Source organism: Leuciscus leuciscus, assembly GCF_965113295.1.
Source record: "Leuciscus leuciscus genome assembly, chromosome: 5".
Taxonomy (NCBI): Eukaryota; Metazoa; Chordata; class Actinopteri; order Cypriniformes; family Leuciscidae; genus Leuciscus; species Leuciscus leuciscus.
The window spans coordinates 324,925-346,033 of record NC_138729.1 but is presented as its reverse complement, the minus strand read 5'-3'; the positions used below and the strand labels follow the sequence as shown (position 1 = coordinate 346,033).

Here is a 21,109-nt window from a genome sequence, read left to right as displayed (position 1 = left end):
AGGCCGCGGCCCACCTGGATCCCGCGCTCGCGCCCGTGTGATGAACGACGGAACCGGAACCGGAACCGGGAGCACGAGCGCCTGGGGCTTTGTGCACGAGCAGAATCATGAGACGATAAAAACACGAATGAATGATGACTGAATGGACATGTCGTGTAACTAGATGCAGCCTGCGGTAATGTTAATAACATCAGTTTAACCATTTAGAAATGATAGCTAGTTGTGAAATCACACATGAGCATCACCTTCCTGTCTCTCACTTATGGATATAATAATCCTCCAGGGTTTTTCCTGCAAAGTAGCTGCTCCTATTGTACCTCTAGTGGGAGAATATCTGCACACACAATAAATAATACAAGTACATTAGGCCTTGATAAATTGTAACAATGCACGTGTACCTTGTGATAAGATGAAGATTTATAAACTACTTTGTATCAAACAAATAATGGAACACACAAATGGCAGGCATTTGAAACAAAATATGTTACAATACTCCCATACCATTTCCCAATATAGAAAATAGAAATAAAGCATGTTATTAAATTGAGTTTTATTTGAACTCATTTGTAGGTGTATATAATAAAGCCTATCCTTCAAATATGTTTCCTGATGAAATCACTCTTTATCTCATTTACATGTTCTGATCTTCTCACAGCCAAACTGACTCCATGCCATCCTCAATCTGTCAGTGGATCTCCAGCTTCCTGACGGACCGGCAGCAGCGAGCGAGACTGGGGAAGCTCTCATCCAGGACCCTCACCATCAGCACTGGCGCCCCCCAAGGGTGCGTTCTCTCCCCACTGCTCTTCTCCCTGTACACTAATGACTGCACTTCTAAAGACCCCTCTGTCAAGCTCCTGAAATTTGCAGACGACACCACCGTCATCGGTCTCATCCAAAATGGTGACGAGTCTGCTTACAGACTGGGGGTTGAACAGCTGGCTGTCTTATAACAACCTTGAGCTGAACACGCTCAAAACAGTGGAGATGATTGTGGATTTCAGGAGAAAATCCCCAGGACTCCCCCCTCTCACCATCATGAACAGCACTGTGGAAGCAGTGGAGTCATTCAGGTTCCTGGGCTCTACCATCTCTCAGGACCTGAAGTGGGCAAATCACATTGACTCCATTGTGAAAAAGGCCCAGCAGAGACTGTACTTCCTTCGCCAGCTGAAGAAGTTCAATCTGCCACAGGAGCTGCTGATCCAGTTCTACTCAGCCGTCATTGAGTCTGTTTTAAGCACTTCCATCACTGTCTGGTTTGGTTCAGCTACCAAATCGGACATCAGGAGACTACAACGGACAGTCCGGACTGCAGAGAGGATTATTGGTGCCCCCTTGCCAACCCTCCAGGACCTGTACTCTTCCAGAGTGAGGAAGAGAGCAGGTAAAATCATCACAGACTCCACTCACCCTGGACACCCCCTGTTTGAACTGTTACCGTCAGGACGGCGACACAGATCACAGGCCACAAGAACATCCAGGCACAGGAACAGTTTCTTTCCACAGGCCATTTCCCTTCTGAACACTTAACATGCCCCCCAATGCATATGCCTGCAAGTGCAATACTCCCACTGTCTAGTGCAATATTCTCTAACTCAGGTGATATTTATATTTATATTATTCATACTACTCAAAATACTGTAAATATGTTCATAATCTGTAACATGCACTAGACTCCCACTGTCTAGTGTAATATTCTCTAACTCAGGTGATATTTATATTATTCATACTACTCAAAATACTGTAAATATGTTCATAATCTGTAAATGTTTATTCAGACTAAACCCAACTGTGACCCCTTTTTTTACTTTTTATACTATTTTTATTTTTTTTAATATATTTTATTCTTAGAATTTGTATTACTCATGGGCGTAGGTTTAGGGGGGGACGCTAGGTACTAGTCCCAATCAATATTTTGAGATGACAAATTTGTCCCCACCAATATTTAGCAAGCTCCTTTGAACTGCTATTTGGATCTTTGCGCTGCTATTTGGATCGATTCCAACGGCCAAAACAACGACAGTACAAGAAACGCCGTAATTTGATTGGCGGCGGTGTATCTGACAGGCTACACGCGCGGGCCGGGACTACTTTTGTGCTTGCACTGGCAGCGAGCGGGTGGTGTGTGTGTGTGTGCGCGCGCGCGCTTCGACGACGCCGCCGGTAAGTTACCAGGGCTGTCTCTCTGCCACATACAAAGGCCAGAGTAAAACATTTTAATATTCCGTTTTTTGCCACTTTTTGTACTTTGTAGATAGATCAGCTATGCCACCCAAGAAGAAGAAAGGGGACATACGAAGCTTTTTCATAAAGCAGAGTGTAAGTAGGCAAAATAACTAGCCACACAAATAAACTAGCAGTAGTAGTGACTGACCAGGCTTTCAAATGCAGATTCTACTGTGGAAAATAGTATTGATTGGTGATAGTATGTGTTACCATGTTGTTACAGTTAAACCTAGCAGCAGCAATCTTTCAACTAAGGTTAAGAGTATTGATTAGGCTGTGCAGCACTGATAGACTCATAGAAGTCACGCTATCATGATAGAATGCTACGTTAGCAAGTCACTGAATGTTAATTAGCTGACCTTAACTTAGAATCTTGCAGTCAACATAAACAGTGGATCTGAGACATTTTTCGTTTCTACATTCTATTTATGTAATGTATTTGTGAGTGAGTGTAGCCTAAGAATTTAATATTTAAGAATAGAATATATCAATAGAATTTGATATAGAATAGTAGATACAATTTTAGTATTAATGGAATACTGTAATCATGGATAATAATAATAATAGATAATAATAATGGATTTGTTGTGTTGAATGCATACTATGATACGTGTGTATTTTATTCATTTGTTCATTATTTAATTACATATAGAAAACTCATTCCAGGGGGAGGGGGATGTCCCCACCAAAGCTGAGGCCAAACCTACGCCCTTGGTATTACTATGTTTCTTGTTGTATTTGTATTTGTATATGTGCACTGGAAGCTTCAGTACCAAGAAAAATTCCTTGTGGGTGCAAGCACACTTGGCAATAAAGCTCTTTCTGATTCTGATTCTGATTCTGATGTGCAATTTTACACCAATTATGATAAATAACCGGATGTTCTTTTGTAAGGAAAATGTTAAAGAACAGTTTGAGGAAAACCCTGATTGACACACCTACATTTCACTCTGCATGCAAACACTTTTACCGGTGTACTAATCTTTGTGTGCACATCTGTTTACATTCTGACCTCAAAACTCTGTCATTTCAGATGTCACGTTTATCAAATGAGCTGATGTTTGATAGTCTGAAGTGTTTTGCTGTGCATCTCAATACACTCACTGAAAACATTTAAACTTCTGTTCAAACACGAGAAACTAATAATAGGAACAAATGTAGCTGCAAGCAGCCATTAAGGGGCAAAGCACAAAGAAGGCACGAAAAGTCATGACTGCATGACTGAAGCATCTGGCCAACTGCAACACTAAGCAATTTAAAGCATATTATGCCTGAAAAATCAAATACAATCACTAATAATTTGATTGAATGGTTAGTATAGGTGGCGCTGTTACTGATGTGAGGTGGTCAGAGTAAGGTGACAAAGACACAAGCAACGTTTGGTGTCAATATACCGAAGCATTGCAGAGGTGCAGCCTCAAGAGTCATTCTGGCATCATGCCTCAACATACAACAATGGTTTCGTCTATCAACACGAAAGCCAGTGTCAGCACGGTCTGGAGAGGATATGAGTCGATTTTTGGGAAAATCGGACGAACGATTTAGGAGCAGTTCAAAAAAGTTTTTTTTTAAGAAAATCTAAATAGAGGACAGGAAATTTGGCCAAATATGGCAACATTTGTATCTTTGTTCTCGGCCTGACCCAAAGAATCTATTAAGACCAGTTTCATAATAATAGACTAATTTAATCAAAAGCTATTAGCATTTTTGGAAATTTCTCCAAAAGTGGCACTGCCCGAGACTTTATGAGTACTGTCAGGGCATTATGCTGAAGACACATACAAACTTTCGTAACTATACTCCAATGCGTTCATATAATATAGCATTTTACATCAAAATGAAAAATGGCCAACACCCAAAATGTTCAGTTTGATGGGCACTTTGTCGAATTCATTCACGCGTTATTCGAGAACGGTTTGTCGAATCAATTTGAATTCCAGAAATGTTTGTCGGCATGGTCTGAAGATAATCTGGTTCACTTTTCGTGAAAATCGGAGTAACGGCCTAGGAGGAGGAGTTAGAAAAGTAGGTTTTTCACTCAATTCAACAGAAAATGATGTAAATCGTAAAAAATAATACTTTTGTTTCTATACCTTACGGTTCAAAAGTTATTAGCATATAGAAGAAATAGAAGAAGAAGAAGAAGAAGAAGAAGAACGCCAACAGAGACAATAGGTGTCTACTCAGTGCTTAAGCCCTAAAAATGTACAAGTGTGTGTGTGTGTCTGTGTCTGTGTGTGTGTGTGTGTGTGTGTGTGTGTTTGTGTGTGTGTCTGTGTCTGTGTCTGTGTGTGTGTGTGTGTGTGTGTGTGTGTGTGTGTGTGTGTGTCTGTGTCTGTGTCTGTGTGTGTGTGTGTGTGTGTGTGTGTCTGTGTCTGTGTCTGTGTCTGGTGGGGGGGGGGGGGGGGGGGGGGGGGGGGGGGGGGGTATGGAGGCCAAAATGACACGAAATCCCCTCCTGTCATCAACCTCAGAAACTGTCTGCCAGCGATGCCAACTGGGCCTCTGCCCGCTGCGTAATGACCACAACTATCAAACCTTGATGCTGCTGAAACCCAAAGAGAGTGACAAAACAAGAATGTGTGGCCATAAAGGCACTGATAATATTCCTCACTGTCTCAGTGTTTGTGCCTCATTCACACCATCATCCCCCCGTCCCCTCGACTGAAGCCTATTAGCGATGCGCTCGCTATCGCTCCGCTAGTAATGAGTCCACCGGCACAATACGGGCACCGGCCGGAACCGCTGAGAGAGGACAAAGCTCTGAAAATGGGTCTGGCACAGCGGGCAGGAGTGTGTGGCACAGGAGTGTGTGGGCATGAGTGTGTGGGCATGAGTGTGTGGCACAGGAGTGTGTGGGCATGAGTGTGTGGCACAGGAGTGTGTGGGCATGAGTGTGTGGCACAGGGGTGTGTGGCACAGGAGTGTGTGGGCATGAGTGTGTGGAGTGTGTGGGCATGAGTGTGTGGGCATGTGTTACTATCAGCACAGGAGTGTGTGGGCATGAGTGTGTGGAGTGTGTGGGCATGAGTGTGTGGACATGTGTTACTATCAGCACAGGAGTGTGTGGGCATGAGTGTGTGGAGTGTGTGGGCATGAGTGTGTGGGCATGTGTTACTATCAGCACAGGAGTGTGTGGGCATGAGTGTGTGGAGTGTGTGGGCATGAGTGTGTGGACATGTGTTACTATCAGCACAGGAGTGTGTGGGCATGAGTGTGTGGAGTGTGTGGGCATGAGTGTGTGGGCATGTGTTACTATCAGCACATTAGCCAGACAGAGGCACACACACACAGGGCTCTTCATGTGTGTGTGTTACAGAGAGAGAGCAAACTTTTACACTCCGCTGTCTTCCACCCATCGACAACAACTAACTCAAAGTACCGTCTAGAACCGTCAGTCTGCCAGAATAGATTAAGAGATGGTGTCGTTTGACATCATGAGGCTGTTCTTCCTCAATTTGTGGGTTATTTGTGGGTGAAGAGGGTCATTGTGTCTTTGACAGACGCACTGAACCCAGATCGGGTGAATGAACCCAACAGACTCACTCATTAATTTCAGTAGCATGCAAACTTTGTCAATTTATGACATAAAATCTGCACACATTTTAATTACAATTAATTAGTGATCGGTTCTACTGAGCTTATTGTCCTCAGAGTGTTTGGTTTCTGTGGGGTGAACAGCATTCAGATCCATGCCAACAGGTTCATTATGCAAATGTGGACAAATAGTCAATCATGTTGTTTACCTGACCACAGTTAGGTTCAGTCAGAACAGAACGATCGCTGATGAACAGATCCATTCTGAAACTTTGAGCAGCAAAACTCTGAAACTCACAAGCAGGTCCGTCACAGATGAACCCCGACTCACCAGCAGGTCCGTCACAGATGAACCCCGACTCACCAGCAGGTCCGTCACAGATGAACCCCGACTCACCAGCAGAACCGTCGCAGATGAACCCCGACTCACCAGCAGGTCCGTCACAGATGAACCCGGTACAGTTTGTTCTGGGTGGTCCTGGTTTCATCAGGTGATATTGTTGAAATGTTTGACATTAAGCAAGCATAAGGACCTTTTCCATTTCCATTTCCATTTTCAAGACAATAATAACAATTTTGTTATTCATTTGAATATCGACCAATCTGCACAAAAATTATCATGCTTTATTTTTTACTTTAAATGCCTCTATAAAATATATTCAATCCAAATAATCTGTTTATATAATTTCAAATTTTATTTAAAGTCCCCCTGTAGTCAATAATTGTATCCCTTAAAACTCATCTTTGATCACCAAAATGACATATTTAAAAGTTTTTTCCTATTTCCTAAAATATTAAAACTCAGTCGAATCGATATTTTGTGAACAGTTATTTAATTATGCCATCCAGTCTCGTGGACTCGCTCTCTCTCGTTTCATACAAATGCAGATGCTGACATTTTGTGACTGTTGTTTTGTACACTGTTGGATTATGAGATACAAACAGGTACAATTGTAAAACAGTTTAATCTCAAATCAATATATCTTATCCTCATAATTATTTATGTGGCGAAATGCTGTGTAAGAAGTGTTATGACTGTCCCATATCTCTTAAATGTCCGTCTAGTTTGAACTTGCCCTGCGACATCCCGAGACAACTGAGGGTCAGGTATGGGTGTGTCAGCAAGATCCTGGGCAGGTGAAGAGTCCACACACACACACACACACACACACACACACACACACACACACACACACACACACACACACACACACACACACACACACACACACACACACACACACACACACACACACTTTGGCACTTAAGACAGCAGCTTGAAAAATGCAGCATTGCTGGAAGAAAACAAAACTAGAGGTTTTTCGCATTTCGTGGAAAGAAAGCATTATTGCATACAGAAAGGCCTTAAAACCTGCTGGATCTGAGAGCGACGAGGAGCGATGAGGAGCGATTAGGAGTGGTGAGGAACGCTGTGTTTGGAAACACTAGAATGCTGGGTAGAAGGAGAATGAGCGAGGATAAACCAGAGAGAGAGTTAAGGCATCATCCGCTGAGCGTGAGCAATGACACAAAGAGGATTTCAGAGGAATGATGTCAGGAATTTTTGTGGCAGACGAAGCGAGAAGGAAAGATGGAGGTGAGTGCTGTTAGGACCCTTAATGAAGAAAAGCCTCCGCTTGCCTTTTTAATTACTCAACCAGGCCTGACGAGAGACCACAAAACCCTTCAGCCAGACAGACGTGCAGGAACAAAAACACTGAACAACTCGAGCTCACTCTCTCTCACACACATACACACACACACATCACGCTCCACGGCTCTGGCACTGAGCTTCTGCTCGCATCACACACACACACTCTCACACACACACACACACACACACACTCACACTCACACTCACACTCTCTCACACACACACACACACACACACACACACACACACACACACACACACACACACACACACACACACACACACACACACACACACACACACACACACATACACACACACACACACACACACACACACACACACACACACACAGCTTCAGCTGTAGTATGTGGAAGCTATAAAACAGGTTTCATGCTTAATTTCTGCTGCATTTCTGTAACACTATGTGTAATGTATGTTCATGTAGGTTTCTTGAACATAAGTTTATTCAGTGGCTCCTGAAGTACAAAATCATTAGTCTAGTCATATTCAGGATCACACATCAGCACTGCAGAAGTCTGGGTCTGTCTGAGGGATGTTCACTCATTTTCTGACTCACTGACACTTTGATTGTTTTTTTCCTCACAATCTGTTTACGTGTCAACAGGTGCGTTTATCTGATATCGGCATTTCAGATCTTTATCACATCCTGAGCCTAAAGGCATCATCCATCACACAGATCCTCAGCTTCTGCTCTTAATCACGGGTTCTGGTTTAAATGGAAGGATATGAGATATTCACAAACACTCGGTACACAAGAGCCATTCAGCAGTGGCACTATCAGAGATCTCTTTATCACCATGATTCAAACATCTTTTCTTCACTGTTTACAGTGGTTCTGCTGACCACAAGTTAAACTCTTACTGAAGTGTGATAGTTATTGTCCTTCATTTAAACATATTGAGCAACATCTCCCTCTTGTGGACAGTATGAAGAGGGTCAAATACTAAGAACTTTGTGCAAAAATACTGTATATTTAAAAAGACTACAGTTGTTGCTATTTTTACCTTGGAAGAGACAGACTTTAAACATATATTAAATGATGTCAAACTTTAAAGGGTTCAAGTGCTTCAAGCATGTCTTGACAGTTTGTGGGTAACAGTTTTCAAAAGTTTTCAAATCTCCTTGTTCCTCCGAGGAATGATGATCTTGCGATATGTGCGTCTCTCTGAGATGTTGCGTCGGACCTTCACGACGGGCTGAGGAGGCGTCTCTAACTCCAGAGACGGACTGGAGTACGATCTCTTCATCCCGGGGTCTTCCTCGTCCTCCGCGTCCATCACTCCTGTCCACAATCCCTGATCCAGCTCCATCAGCCGATCTCCCACCGGTGAGTCCGACAGCGTCTGCCAGGCCTCCAGCACTCTCAGGTACACCTCGTAACGAGACTTCTGTGAAACACACACAACAGGTACACCTCGTAACGAGACTTCTGTGACACACACACACAACAGGTACACCTCGTAACGAGACTTCTGTGAAACACACACACACACAACAGGTACACCTCGTAACAAGACTTCTGTGAAACACACACACACAACAGGTACACCTCGTAACGAGACTTCTGTGAAACACACACAACAGGTACACCTCGTAACGAGACTTCTGTGACACACACACACAACAGGTACACCTCGTAACGAGACTTCTGTGAAACACACACACACACAACAGAGACACCTCGTAACAAGACTTCTGTGAAACACACACACACAACAGGTACACCTCGTAACGAGACTTCTGTGAAACACACACACACAACAAAGACACCTCGTAACGAGACTTCTGTGAAACACACACACACAACAGAGACACCTCGTAACGAGACTTCTGTGAAACACACACAACAGAGACACCTCGTAACGAGACTTCTGTAACGAGACTTCTGTGAAACACACACAACAGAGACACCTCGTAACGAGACTTCTGTGAAACACACACACACACAACAGAGACACCTCGTAACGGGACTTCTGTGAAACACACACACAACAGAGACACCTCGTAACGAGACTTCTGTGAAACACACACACACAACAGAGACACCTCGTAACGAGACTTCTGTGAAACACACACAACAGAGACACCTCGTAACGGGACTTCTGTGAAACACGCACAACAGAGACACCTCGTAACGAGACTTCTGTGAAACACACACACACAACAGAGACACCTCGTAACGGGACTTCTGTAACGAGACTTCTGTGAAACACACACAACAGAGACACCTCGTAATGGGACTTCTGTGAAACACACACAACAGGTACACCTCGTAACGAGACTTCTGTGAAACACACACACACACAACATGTACACCTCGTAACGAGACTTCTGTGAAACACACACAACAGGTACACCTCGTAACGAGACTTCTGTGAAACACACACACACACAACAGGTACACCTCGTAACGAGACTTCTGTGAAACACACACACACACAACAGGTACACCTCGTAACGAGACTTCTGTGAATCACACACAACAGGTACACCTCGTAACGAGACTTCTGTGAAACACACACACACAACAGGTACACCTCGTAACGAGACTTCTGTGAAACACACACACACAACAGGTACACCTCGTAACGAGACTTCTGTGAAACACACACACACACAACAGGTACACCTCGTAACAAGACTTCTGTGAAACACACAAACACAACAGGTACACCTCGTAACGAGACTTCTGTGAAACACACACACACACACACAACAGGTACACCTCGTAACGAGACTTCTGTGAAACACACACACAACAGAGACACCTCGTAACGAGACTTCTGTAAAACACACACACAACAGAGACACCTCGTAACGAGACTTCTGTGATACACACACACACACACACACACACACACACACACACACACACACACAACAGGTACACCTCGTAACGAGACTTCTGTAAAACACACACACAACAGAGACACCTCGTAACGAGACTTCTGTGATACACACACACACACACACACACACACACACACACACACAACAGGTACACCTCGTAACAAGACTTCTGTGAAACACACACACACACAACAGGTACACCTCGTAACGAGACTTCTGTGAAACACACACACACACACACAACAGGTACACCTCGTAACGAGACTTCTGTGAAACACACACACAACAGAGACACCTCGTAACGAGACTTCTGTAAAACACACACACACAACAGGTACACCTCGTAACGAGACTTCTGTGAAACACACACACACAACAGAGACACCTCGTAACGAGACTTCTGTGAAACACACACAACAGAGACACCTCGTAACGAGACTTCTGTGAAACACACACAACAGGTACACCTCGTAACGGGACTTCTGTGAAACACACACAACAGGTACACCTCGTAACGGGACTTCTGTGAAACACACACACACACAACAGAGACACCTCGTAACGGGACTTCTGTGAAACACACACAACAGGTACACCTCGTAACGGGACATCTGTGAAACACACACACACACAACAGAGACACCTCGTAACGAGACTTCTGTGAAACACACACACAACAGAGACACCTCGTAACGGGACTTCTGTGAAACACGCACAACAGAGACACCTCGTAACGGGACTTCTGTGAAACACACACACACACACAACAGAGACACCTCGTAACGAGACTTCTGTGAAACACACACACAACAGAGACACCTCGTAACGGGACTTCTGTGAAACACGCACAACAGAGACACCTCGTAACGGGACTTCTGTGAAACACGCACAACAGAGACACCTCGTAACGGGACTTCTGTGAAACACGCACAACAGAGACACCTCGTAACGAGACTTCTGTGAAACACACACACACAACAGGTACACCTCGTAACGAGACTTCTGTGAAACACACACAACAGAGACACCTCGTAACGAGACTTCTGTGAAACACACAACAGAGACACCTCGTAACGAGACTTCTGTGAAACACACACAACAGAGACACCTCGTAACGAGACTTCTGTGAAACACACACACAACAGAGACACCTCGTAACGAGACTTCTGTGAAACACACAACAGAGACACCTCGTAACGAGACTTCTGTGAAACACGCACACACAACAGAGACACCTCGTAACGAGACTTCTGTGAAACACACACAACAGAGACACCTCGTAACGAGACTTCTGTGAAACACACACAACAGGTACACCTCGTAACGAGACTTCTGTGAAACACACACAACAGAGACACCTCGTAACGGGACTTCTGTGAAACACGCACACACAACAGAGACACCTCGTAACGAGACTTCTGTGAAACACACACAACAGAGACACCTCGTAACGAGACTTCTGTGAAACACGCACACACAACAGAGACACCTCGTAACGAGACTTCTGTGAAACACACAACAGAGACACCTCGTAACGGGACTTCTGTGAAACACACAACTGAGACACCTCGTAACGAGACTTCTGTGAAACACACACACACAACAGAGACACCTCGTAACGAGACTTCTGTGAAACACGCACAACAGAGACACCTCGTAACGAGACTTCTGTGAAACACACACACACAACAGAGACACCTCGTAACGAGACTTCTGTGAAACACACAACTGAGACACCTCGTAACGAGACTTCTGTGAAACACACACACACAACAGAGACACCTCGTAACGAGACTTCTGTGAAACACGCACAACAGAGACACCTCGTAACGAGACTTCTGTGAAACACGCACACACAACAGAGACACCTCGTAACGAGACTTCTGTGAAACACACACACACAACAGAGACACCTCGTAACGAGACTTCTGTGAAACACACACACACAACAGGTACACCTCGTAACGAGACTTCTGTGAAACACACAACAGAGACACCTCGTAACGAGACTTCTGTGAAACACACACACACAACAGAGACACCTCGTAACGAGACTTCTGTGAAACACACAACAGAGACACCTCGTAACGAGACTTCTGTGAAACACACACACACAACAGAGACACCTCGTAACGAGAATTCTGTGAAACACGCACAACAGAGACACCTCGTAACGAGACTTCTGTGAAACACACACACACAACAGAGACACCTCGTAACGAGACTTCTGTGAAACACACAACAGAGACACCTCGTAACGAGACTTCTGTGAAACACACACACACAACAGGTACACCTCGTAACGAGACTTCTGTGAAACACACAACAGAGACACCTCGTAACGAGACTTCTGTGAAACACACAACAGAGACACCTCGTAACGAGACTTCTGTGAAACACACACACACAACAGAGACACCTCGTAACGAGACTTCTGTGAAACACACACACACAACAGAGACACCTCGTAACGGGACTTCTGTAACGAGACTTCTGTGAAACACACACAACAGAGACACCTCGTAATGGGACTTCTGTGAAACACACAACAGAGACACCTCGTAACGGGACTTCTGTGAAACACGCACAACAGAGACACCTCGTAACGGGACTTCTGTGAAACACGCACAACAGAGACACCTCGTAACGGGACTTCTGTGAAACACGCACAACAGAGACACCTCGTAACGGGACTTCTGTGAAACACGCACAACAGAGACACCTCGTAACGAGACTTCTGTGAAACACACACAACAGAGACACCTCGTAACGAGACTTCTGTGAAACACACAACAGAGACACCTCGTAACGAGACTTCTGTGAAACACACAACAGAGACACCTCGTAACGAGACTTCTGTGAAACACACAACAGAGACACCTCGTAACGAGACTTCTGTGAAACACGCACACACAACAGGTACACCTCGTAACGAGACTTCTGTGAAACACACACAACAGAGACACCTCGTAACGGGACTTCTGTGAAACACACACAACAGAGACACCTCGTAACGGGACTTCTGTGAAACACGCACACACAACAGAGACACCTCGTAACGAGACTTCTGTGAAACACACACAACAGAGACACCTCGTAACGAGACTTCTGTGAAACACGCACACACAACAGAGACACCTCGTAACGAGACTTCTGTGAAACACACAACAGAGACACCTCGTAACGAGACTTCTGTGAAACACACAACAGAGACACCTCGTAACGAGACTTCTGTGAAACACACAACAGAGACACCTCGTAACGGGACTTCTGTGAAACACGCACACACAACTGAGACACCTCGTAACGAGACTTCTGTGAAACACACACACACAACAGAGACACCTCGTAACGAGACTTCTGTGAAACACGCACACACAACAGAGACACCTCGTAACGAGACTTCTGTGAAACACACACAACAGAGACACCTCGTAACGAGACTTCTGTGAAACACACACACACAACAGAGACACCTCGTAACGAGACTTCTGTGAAACACACACACACAACAGAGACACCTCGTAACGAGACTTCTGTGAAACACGCACACACAACAGAGACACCTCGTAACGGGACTTCTGTGAAACACGCACACACAACAGAGACACCTCGTAACGAGACTTCTGTGAAACACACACAACAGAGACACCTCGTAACGAGACTTCTGTGAAACACGCACACACAACAGAGACACCTCGTAACGAGACTTCTGTGAAACACACAACAGAGACACCTCGTAACGAGACTTCTGTGAAACACACAACAGAGACACCTCGTAACGAGACTTCTGTGAAACACACAACAGAGACACCTCGTAACGGGACTTCTGTGAAACACGCACACACAACTGAGACACCTCGTAACGAGACTTCTGTGAAACACACACACACAACAGAGACACCTCGTAACGAGACTTCTGTGAAACACACAACAGAGACACCTCGTAACGAGACTTCTGTGAAACACACACACACAACAGAGACACCTCGTAACGAGACTTCTGTGAAACACACACAACAGAGACACCTCGTAACGAGACTTCTGTGAAACACACACACACAACAGAGACACCTCGTAACGAGACTTCTGTGAAACACACACACACAACAGAGACACCTCGTAACGAGACTTCTGTGAAACACACAACAGAGACACCTCGTAACGAGACTTCTGTGAAACACGCACACACAACTGAGACACCTCGTAACGAGACTTCTGTGAAACACACACACACAACAGAGACACCTCGTAACGAGACTTCTGTGAAACACACACACACAACAGGTACACCTCGTAACGAGACTTCTGTGAAACACACAACAGAGACACCTCGTAACGAGACTTCTGTGAAACACGCACAACAGAGACACCTCGTAACGAGACTTCTGTGAAACACACAACAGAGACACCTCGTAACGAGACTTCTGTGAAACACACACACACAACAGAGACACCTCGTAACGAGACTTCTGTGAAACACACACACACAACAGGTACACCTCGTAATGAGACTGTGAAACACACACACACAACAGGTACACCTCGTAATGAGACTGTGAAACAACATGAAGCAGCCACTTTACTCACTGCAAAGTCTTGTTTCCAGTCCAAATATCAAAAAAATTCTTAAATCAAGAAGCATTTACTAAAGTAATAAAATGCCATACGATATTATGTCTTGCTCTCTGGGGGAATAAATCAAAATTGCTTATAACAATCAAAATTATCTGCCAACGGGGAAGAGAAAATTTTTTTGTTTCAGTTTTAATTAAGATTATTTTTCTTACCCCATTGGCAGATCATTTTGCTTTTTTTAAGCAACAAATCACTTCATTTTCATTTATATCCCCAGAAAACAAGACATAGGCTAATTTACTCATCTAGTAAATGCATCTTGATTTAAGATTTTTTTTAATGTTTGGACTGGAAGCAAGGGTAAGCATGTTTTGCAGGGGAATTAAAAACATCATCTGAGGCCTTCTGTATAAAACTGTATAAAACTGTACAAACACCAGATCTGGCAGAAAACATCACAGGTAGCAAAAGATGGCACGTGTATATACAGCACTAAAACTTTATTCCACATCCCTGAAATGACCATTAAAGGAACTTACAATGCTGTTTTTAATATCTGTGTGTCCAGACATATGATGCTACTGCTTTCAACAGAACTAAAAACTAGCAAAACAAGAGGTAATGGCGACCCTAAATGTCTGAGATGAGAAAAAGTTAATCGTAATGTTTTTCTGATGCAAGACTTTTATTTTGAAAGCAGTTGACTCTTCAGCAAAGACTTTGTTCTTTCTTAAGTTTCGCTGTCAGTTAGTAAGTCTTGAAATTACCAAAAAGTGCCAATAAATTGCGTAACTGGTAAGTGGGTGTTGAATTTGAATTGAATTTATTTTTTATTTAATCAGGGACAATGCACAAAAAACATTAGTCTAAAAAAGAAGAGATGTCATGTGCCAGGTTATAGCAAAAAATGCTAATTTCCACCCGCAGTCCCTTGACAGGTTGATATCATACTTACAAAAGTTCATAAAATATAGAATAATACATGGAAGCATTACTTCACTCACATCATAAAAACACTCTCCACTTCAGGAATCTATCACTCACTCACTCACTCACTCACAGTTTACATCATTCATATCACGGTCATTCAGTGCGTACAGGTTTGCTTTGATAATAACCACTGTTTGGTCAAGCGTGTAAAAGTACTATAGTTTGTGCATGAAATAATTTCATTTGGAAGAGTGTTCCAAAGGCTCACTGCTTTATAAGAGAAGGATTGTTGACCATATGTGGTTCTACGTCTTGGAACGCTGCACTCTCCTCTGACTGTCGACCGTGTGGCTCTAGAAATTTTCTCCGAATTTAGTGTTACAAATTTTCTCAGAGGGGGAGCAGCGATGTTATGGATAATTTTAAATAGAGCAGAAATTTGATTATATTTAATGTTGTTTTCAAAACTCAATATGTTATATTTACTTTGTACTTTACAATGATGGTACTGGCGAGGCTTTTTATCATGAATTTTTATGGCCCTTTTATATAATGATTCAAGTAATTTTAACGATGTTTTACACGACTGAGACCAACTAGACATGCAATACAGAAGATGTGAAACAATCATAGTATTGAGGTATATATTTGAGGCTTCCGTAGTTAATGAATTTCTGATATGTTTATAGTTCATCAAATTAAATGTCAATTTATTACCAAGGTTTTTTATGTGACTTTTAAAACCAAGGTTCGAATCAAGTATTAGACCTAAATATTTTGTTTCATTTACATTTTACATTTTTTGTCCATTCACTTAAATTTCTTGAGTTAGTTGTAATTTACGTTTATTTGAAAAAAACATTGAGACCGTTTTGTCAATGTTTAAGGTCAGACAGGACGTCTGCAACCACTCTGCAATTTTTTGCATCTCGTTTGATAATTTGTCAGCAACATCCAGCTCGTTTTCCCCAGAAGTAAAGATCACCGTATCATCAGCGTACATGATTACGTCAACGTCTGAACACACTCTAGGGAGGTCATTTATATAGATGCTGAAAAGCAAGGGTCCCAAAATAGACCCTTGCGGCACTCCCATCGAGGTGGCTCTAAACGCAGATTGAATGTTATTCACTTGTACACACTGATGTCGGACGCTCAAATAAGATCTTATCCAGTTTTGGGTGTGCTCAGAGAGACTATATTGATTTAATTTACTGTAGAGTATCTGGTGATTGACAGTATCAAAAGCTTTACGCAGATCAAGGAAGACTGCTCCCACCACCCTTCCCTGATCCACATATGCCCTGATAGTTTCCAGGAAGTAGCAACAGGCAGAGTCTGTTGAGTATTTCCGTCTGAAACCAAATTGCATTGGATTTAAGAGAGCTTGTGAGTCAAAGTAGGTGGTAAGTTGCTCCGCCACCGTCTTCTCGAGCACTTTTGACGCAGCTGGGAGGATGCTTATTGGACGATAATTGTTCATGTCATGTTTGTTTCCAGACTTAAATATAGGGGTGACAATCGCAGGTTTTAGGGCTGCTGGAAAAATACCCTCACTAATCGATTGATTGATCATTGTTGTCAACGGATCAGAGATGATGTCCTTATATTGTTTCAGAAAAGAAGTATCAAGTCCATAAATATCTTTTGCTTTGCTGCTGTTTAGTACAGTAATTATTTTTTCAACTTTAGTTTTAGTTATTGAGCTAAGATTAAAATCAGATTTGTCACTGATTATGAGAGGGGAATGAGCAATTTGAAAATTCTGAGCCAGTTTTTGGACAATGTTTAAAAAATATTCATTAAAATTTGTTGCTATTGCAAAAGAGTCATCAATAATTTTTCCATTAGACAATTGAGACAAATATTCTCACATTTTTACTTTTCTTTTCCAATCAATTTATCAATAGTTTTCCATATCATTCTACTATTACCTTGTGCATTTCTAATGATTTCAAGAAAAAAACTGGCCTTGGCCTTTCTAAGCTCAGCTGTAACTTTATTTCTTTGACTTGTAAAGGCAAATCGATCCGTTGTTAGTCCTGATTTTATAAATGTTTTTAACGGCACATCTCGCTTTTTCATCATATCCCAAATAATTTTGTTAAACCATGGCAGATTTCGTTTTGCATGTCGCTTTCTTTGCTTATTTTTTGTATATTTGGTTAAGATGTAATTTACAGCCAACATAAGATCATGACAGCCCTGTTCACAAGATTTTTTCTCCAGGATATCTGCCCACTTTGTTTGTTTTAAATCTTTTTCAACCAGTTGTAAATCTTTCTTTGGAATGAATGTGATACACATTTTACTATTCATTGGTTTTTCGTTCTTGCACCTTGTTTTTATACATTTTCTAGCTACTAGGGTTAAATTGTGATCAGACATGCCTGTGATTAGATTATAAGTTTTAATTATTCTCTCGGGTTTATTTGTCAATCTACTAAGGTTTGAGAAGATCTTGTTATACGAGTTGGTTTACTTAATAGTTGTGTCATTTGAAAAGGTTGTGTTATTTCTTTAAGTTTGTTTCTACATGATTTCTCAAACCAATTTAAATTAAAGTCACCTAAAAGAATGACTTCTTTTCCATCACATTGTTTAAGTAAGTTACCAAGAGAAATAAAGAAATCATTAGTAGCTTTAGGAGGTCGATAAATTGCTAATACACAGAAAGTCATTTGAGGAGATAAAGTAATAGTAGTCCCCACACACTCCAAGTTACAATCACTGATGTCCAGTTGTTTACTTTGGATGTGATCTCTTATGTAAATCAGCACACCACCGCCTTTACCCTTGTTTCTGTCGCGTCTATACAAGGTGTATCCCGACACTTTCACTATAGAAGAGGGAGTAGTAGGAGTTAACCAAATTTCCGTTAAGCAAAGATCATCAAGATTTGAGTCCGTTAACAAATGTTCAATCTGCTCAGTCTTTGAAACAATGCTGCGGATGTTTAAGTGTCCTCCGAAAATGCCCTTTGGCTTTATTTTCGGGTTCCAAAGCACGCTCACGTGATTCACAGTCTGAAACAGTTTCATTTGCTGCTGTTTAAGTAAGGCGAGTGTTAGCGGAAGGGTTAGCATGCAGGTTTGATGTTCATTCTGTTCATCAGGAACAGCTTCCGTATGATTTATTAACAGCTCATGTTAGTCTTGTGTGTTTACCATGGTAAACTGAACCCAAAACACCAGCCATTCTGTGTTTTGGGTGACTGTGGTGGATCATACCAACTTACTAACTTGTATTAACTGTGACGAGTCTCCAGCGTCGCCCTGTAATAACTTCTCATCATTCAATCAGCAGCCAGGAGCAAGTGCTGATCGGCCACACCTGTGCTTCATTAAGAAGAGAGAATATAAGCAGAGCAAGAGAATAAAAGGGTGAGCTAGTTCTCCACGGCAGGAAATGCTAATAGTGTGTTCTCTTTGTCTCTGCTTCTCCAGATTCAAGTGAGGATTAACCGATCAGCAATGGCCTTCTAACGCTGGAGAGCCACAGACCTTTTCTGCACCTTTATTACTTCATCAACCTTTGAGCACCGTAATTCCCACATTAAGATATTACTTTTTGTTCAATAAAAACCCTCCAGGGCGTGTGCACTGCAAGTCAGTTTGGTGTGTGTCCCCATTCAGCCCGGCACAGTGGTGGAGAATGCGGGCAAATTTTTGCTGAATGAGGTCAGACTTTTAATGCTGGTGACACCTCTGTTTACCTTACTGCGGAAACCACACTCTCTCTCATAATGGAGGAAATTATCAGCCGGTTTACTGATGTCAGCATTTGCCAACAGCAGTTCGTAGAACAACTCTCTGGCCGGCAAGAACGCATGGAGCCTGCGCTTGAGCAATTAAGCCTGGGAACCGCAGGCCGTGTACCCCTTCCAGAACCCTGTGTCCAGGCCCAGCAGCTGCTCACAAAGTTAACAGAGCATGATGATGTTGAAGCTTATTTGCATACGTTTAACATAATAGCTGCTCGAGAAGGATGGGATGAGGATGAGTGGGCCTGCATCTTAGCACCTCTTCTCATCGGGGAAGCACAGCGAGCCTACTATTCACTCCAGGCCCCCTCAAATGAGTCTTTTTTGTGGATTTAAAACAGGAAATCCTGGCATGAGTGGGGCTTTCCCCAGTGTGTGCTGCACAATGCTACCATGAATGGGTCTATAACCTGCAACTACCCGCACGAGTTCAAGCCGCCCAGCTGTAAGGATTAGCTCAACTTTGGCTTCTCTCTGGGAATCCCACGGCTGGCCAGGTAGCTGTAAGGGTGGTCGTGGACCACCTACTGCGTGCATTACCTCGAGTTCATCGGAAAGCGGTTATTATGAGGAATCCCGCAACCCTTGCAGACCTCGTAGAGGCGGTGGAGCTGGCGGAAGCAGCCCAAGCTCAGGACCTCGGAGATAATGCCCCCAGAACGACGATCACCAGAGGGCATCTCAAGACCAGTAACCAGGCCGGCAGCATCCATACCACAGGATGAACCCATGCCAACCGACCCACACCCACCCGATGCCAAAGTATGGCTAGCAGGTTGCATTGTCCACCGAGCAATACTGCTGAAGGCGCCTGAACGGCAAGTGGGGGTCGAAGGGAAGATTGTGAATGCAATTCTGGATTCAGGCAGCTCGGTGAGCCTGGTACAACCTCAAATCATCAAGGCCCGGCCAGGCAGGAAATCGTCTATCCCCATCACCTGCGTGCACGGGGACACGCATCATGTGACGCCCAAACGGTCACCATCTCTGCTGGATCGAAGTCCTAGCCGGTGGAGGTAGGAGTGGTAAACGACCTCCCGGTCCCTGTACTGCTTGGAAGGGATTGGCCGGGGTTTGACCATCTGCTAGCAACCACCATACAACCAGCTAGTCGGAACAGGAGTCACCGAAAACAAAGGACCCACCGTCGGACTGCTAGCCAACCAGTCCAGCTCGGGAATTCCAGCCAGGAGATCGGATCCTCGCCCTGGTTCCGTGTGCTGCTTCTAAATTCCTGGCGTACTGGCAGGGACCCAACACAATAATTGAGTGGGTTGGGCCAGTGACGTATAGAGTTCGTCAGCTGGGAAGGAGGAAAGCAGATTGGATTGTGACGAGTCTCCAGAGGGCACTTCAGCGTCGCCCTGTAATAACTTCTCATCATTCAATCACATAACAAAAACTAGTTTGGGACTCTATTTAATAGCCTTACCTGTTTATTCATCAGTGTTACAATTTCTTACAATTTATGTGTATAATTAAAGTGGGACGGTACTTGTATGTGTGTTAACCATTTTTGAGAAATACATTTGCTTGGTTCAAAT

The 21,109-nt window shown here is 43.4% G+C and overlaps 1 protein-coding gene across 1 annotated transcript in view; it reads right to left on the bottom strand.

The window, feature by feature from the left end:
- Positions 1-8,216: 8,216 nt before the first annotated feature.
- The window catches only part of LOC309498483 (uncharacterized protein), a 30,702-nt gene continuing 17,809 nt past the window's right edge, over positions 8,217-21,109 (bottom strand). The window contains exon 14 of the mRNA XM_082169247.1: positions 8,217-8,832. Coding sequence (XP_082025373.1) covers positions 8,557-8,832 — 276 coding nt within the window. The 3' untranslated portion in view covers positions 8,217-8,556. The remainder of the gene's footprint in view (positions 8,833-21,109) is intronic.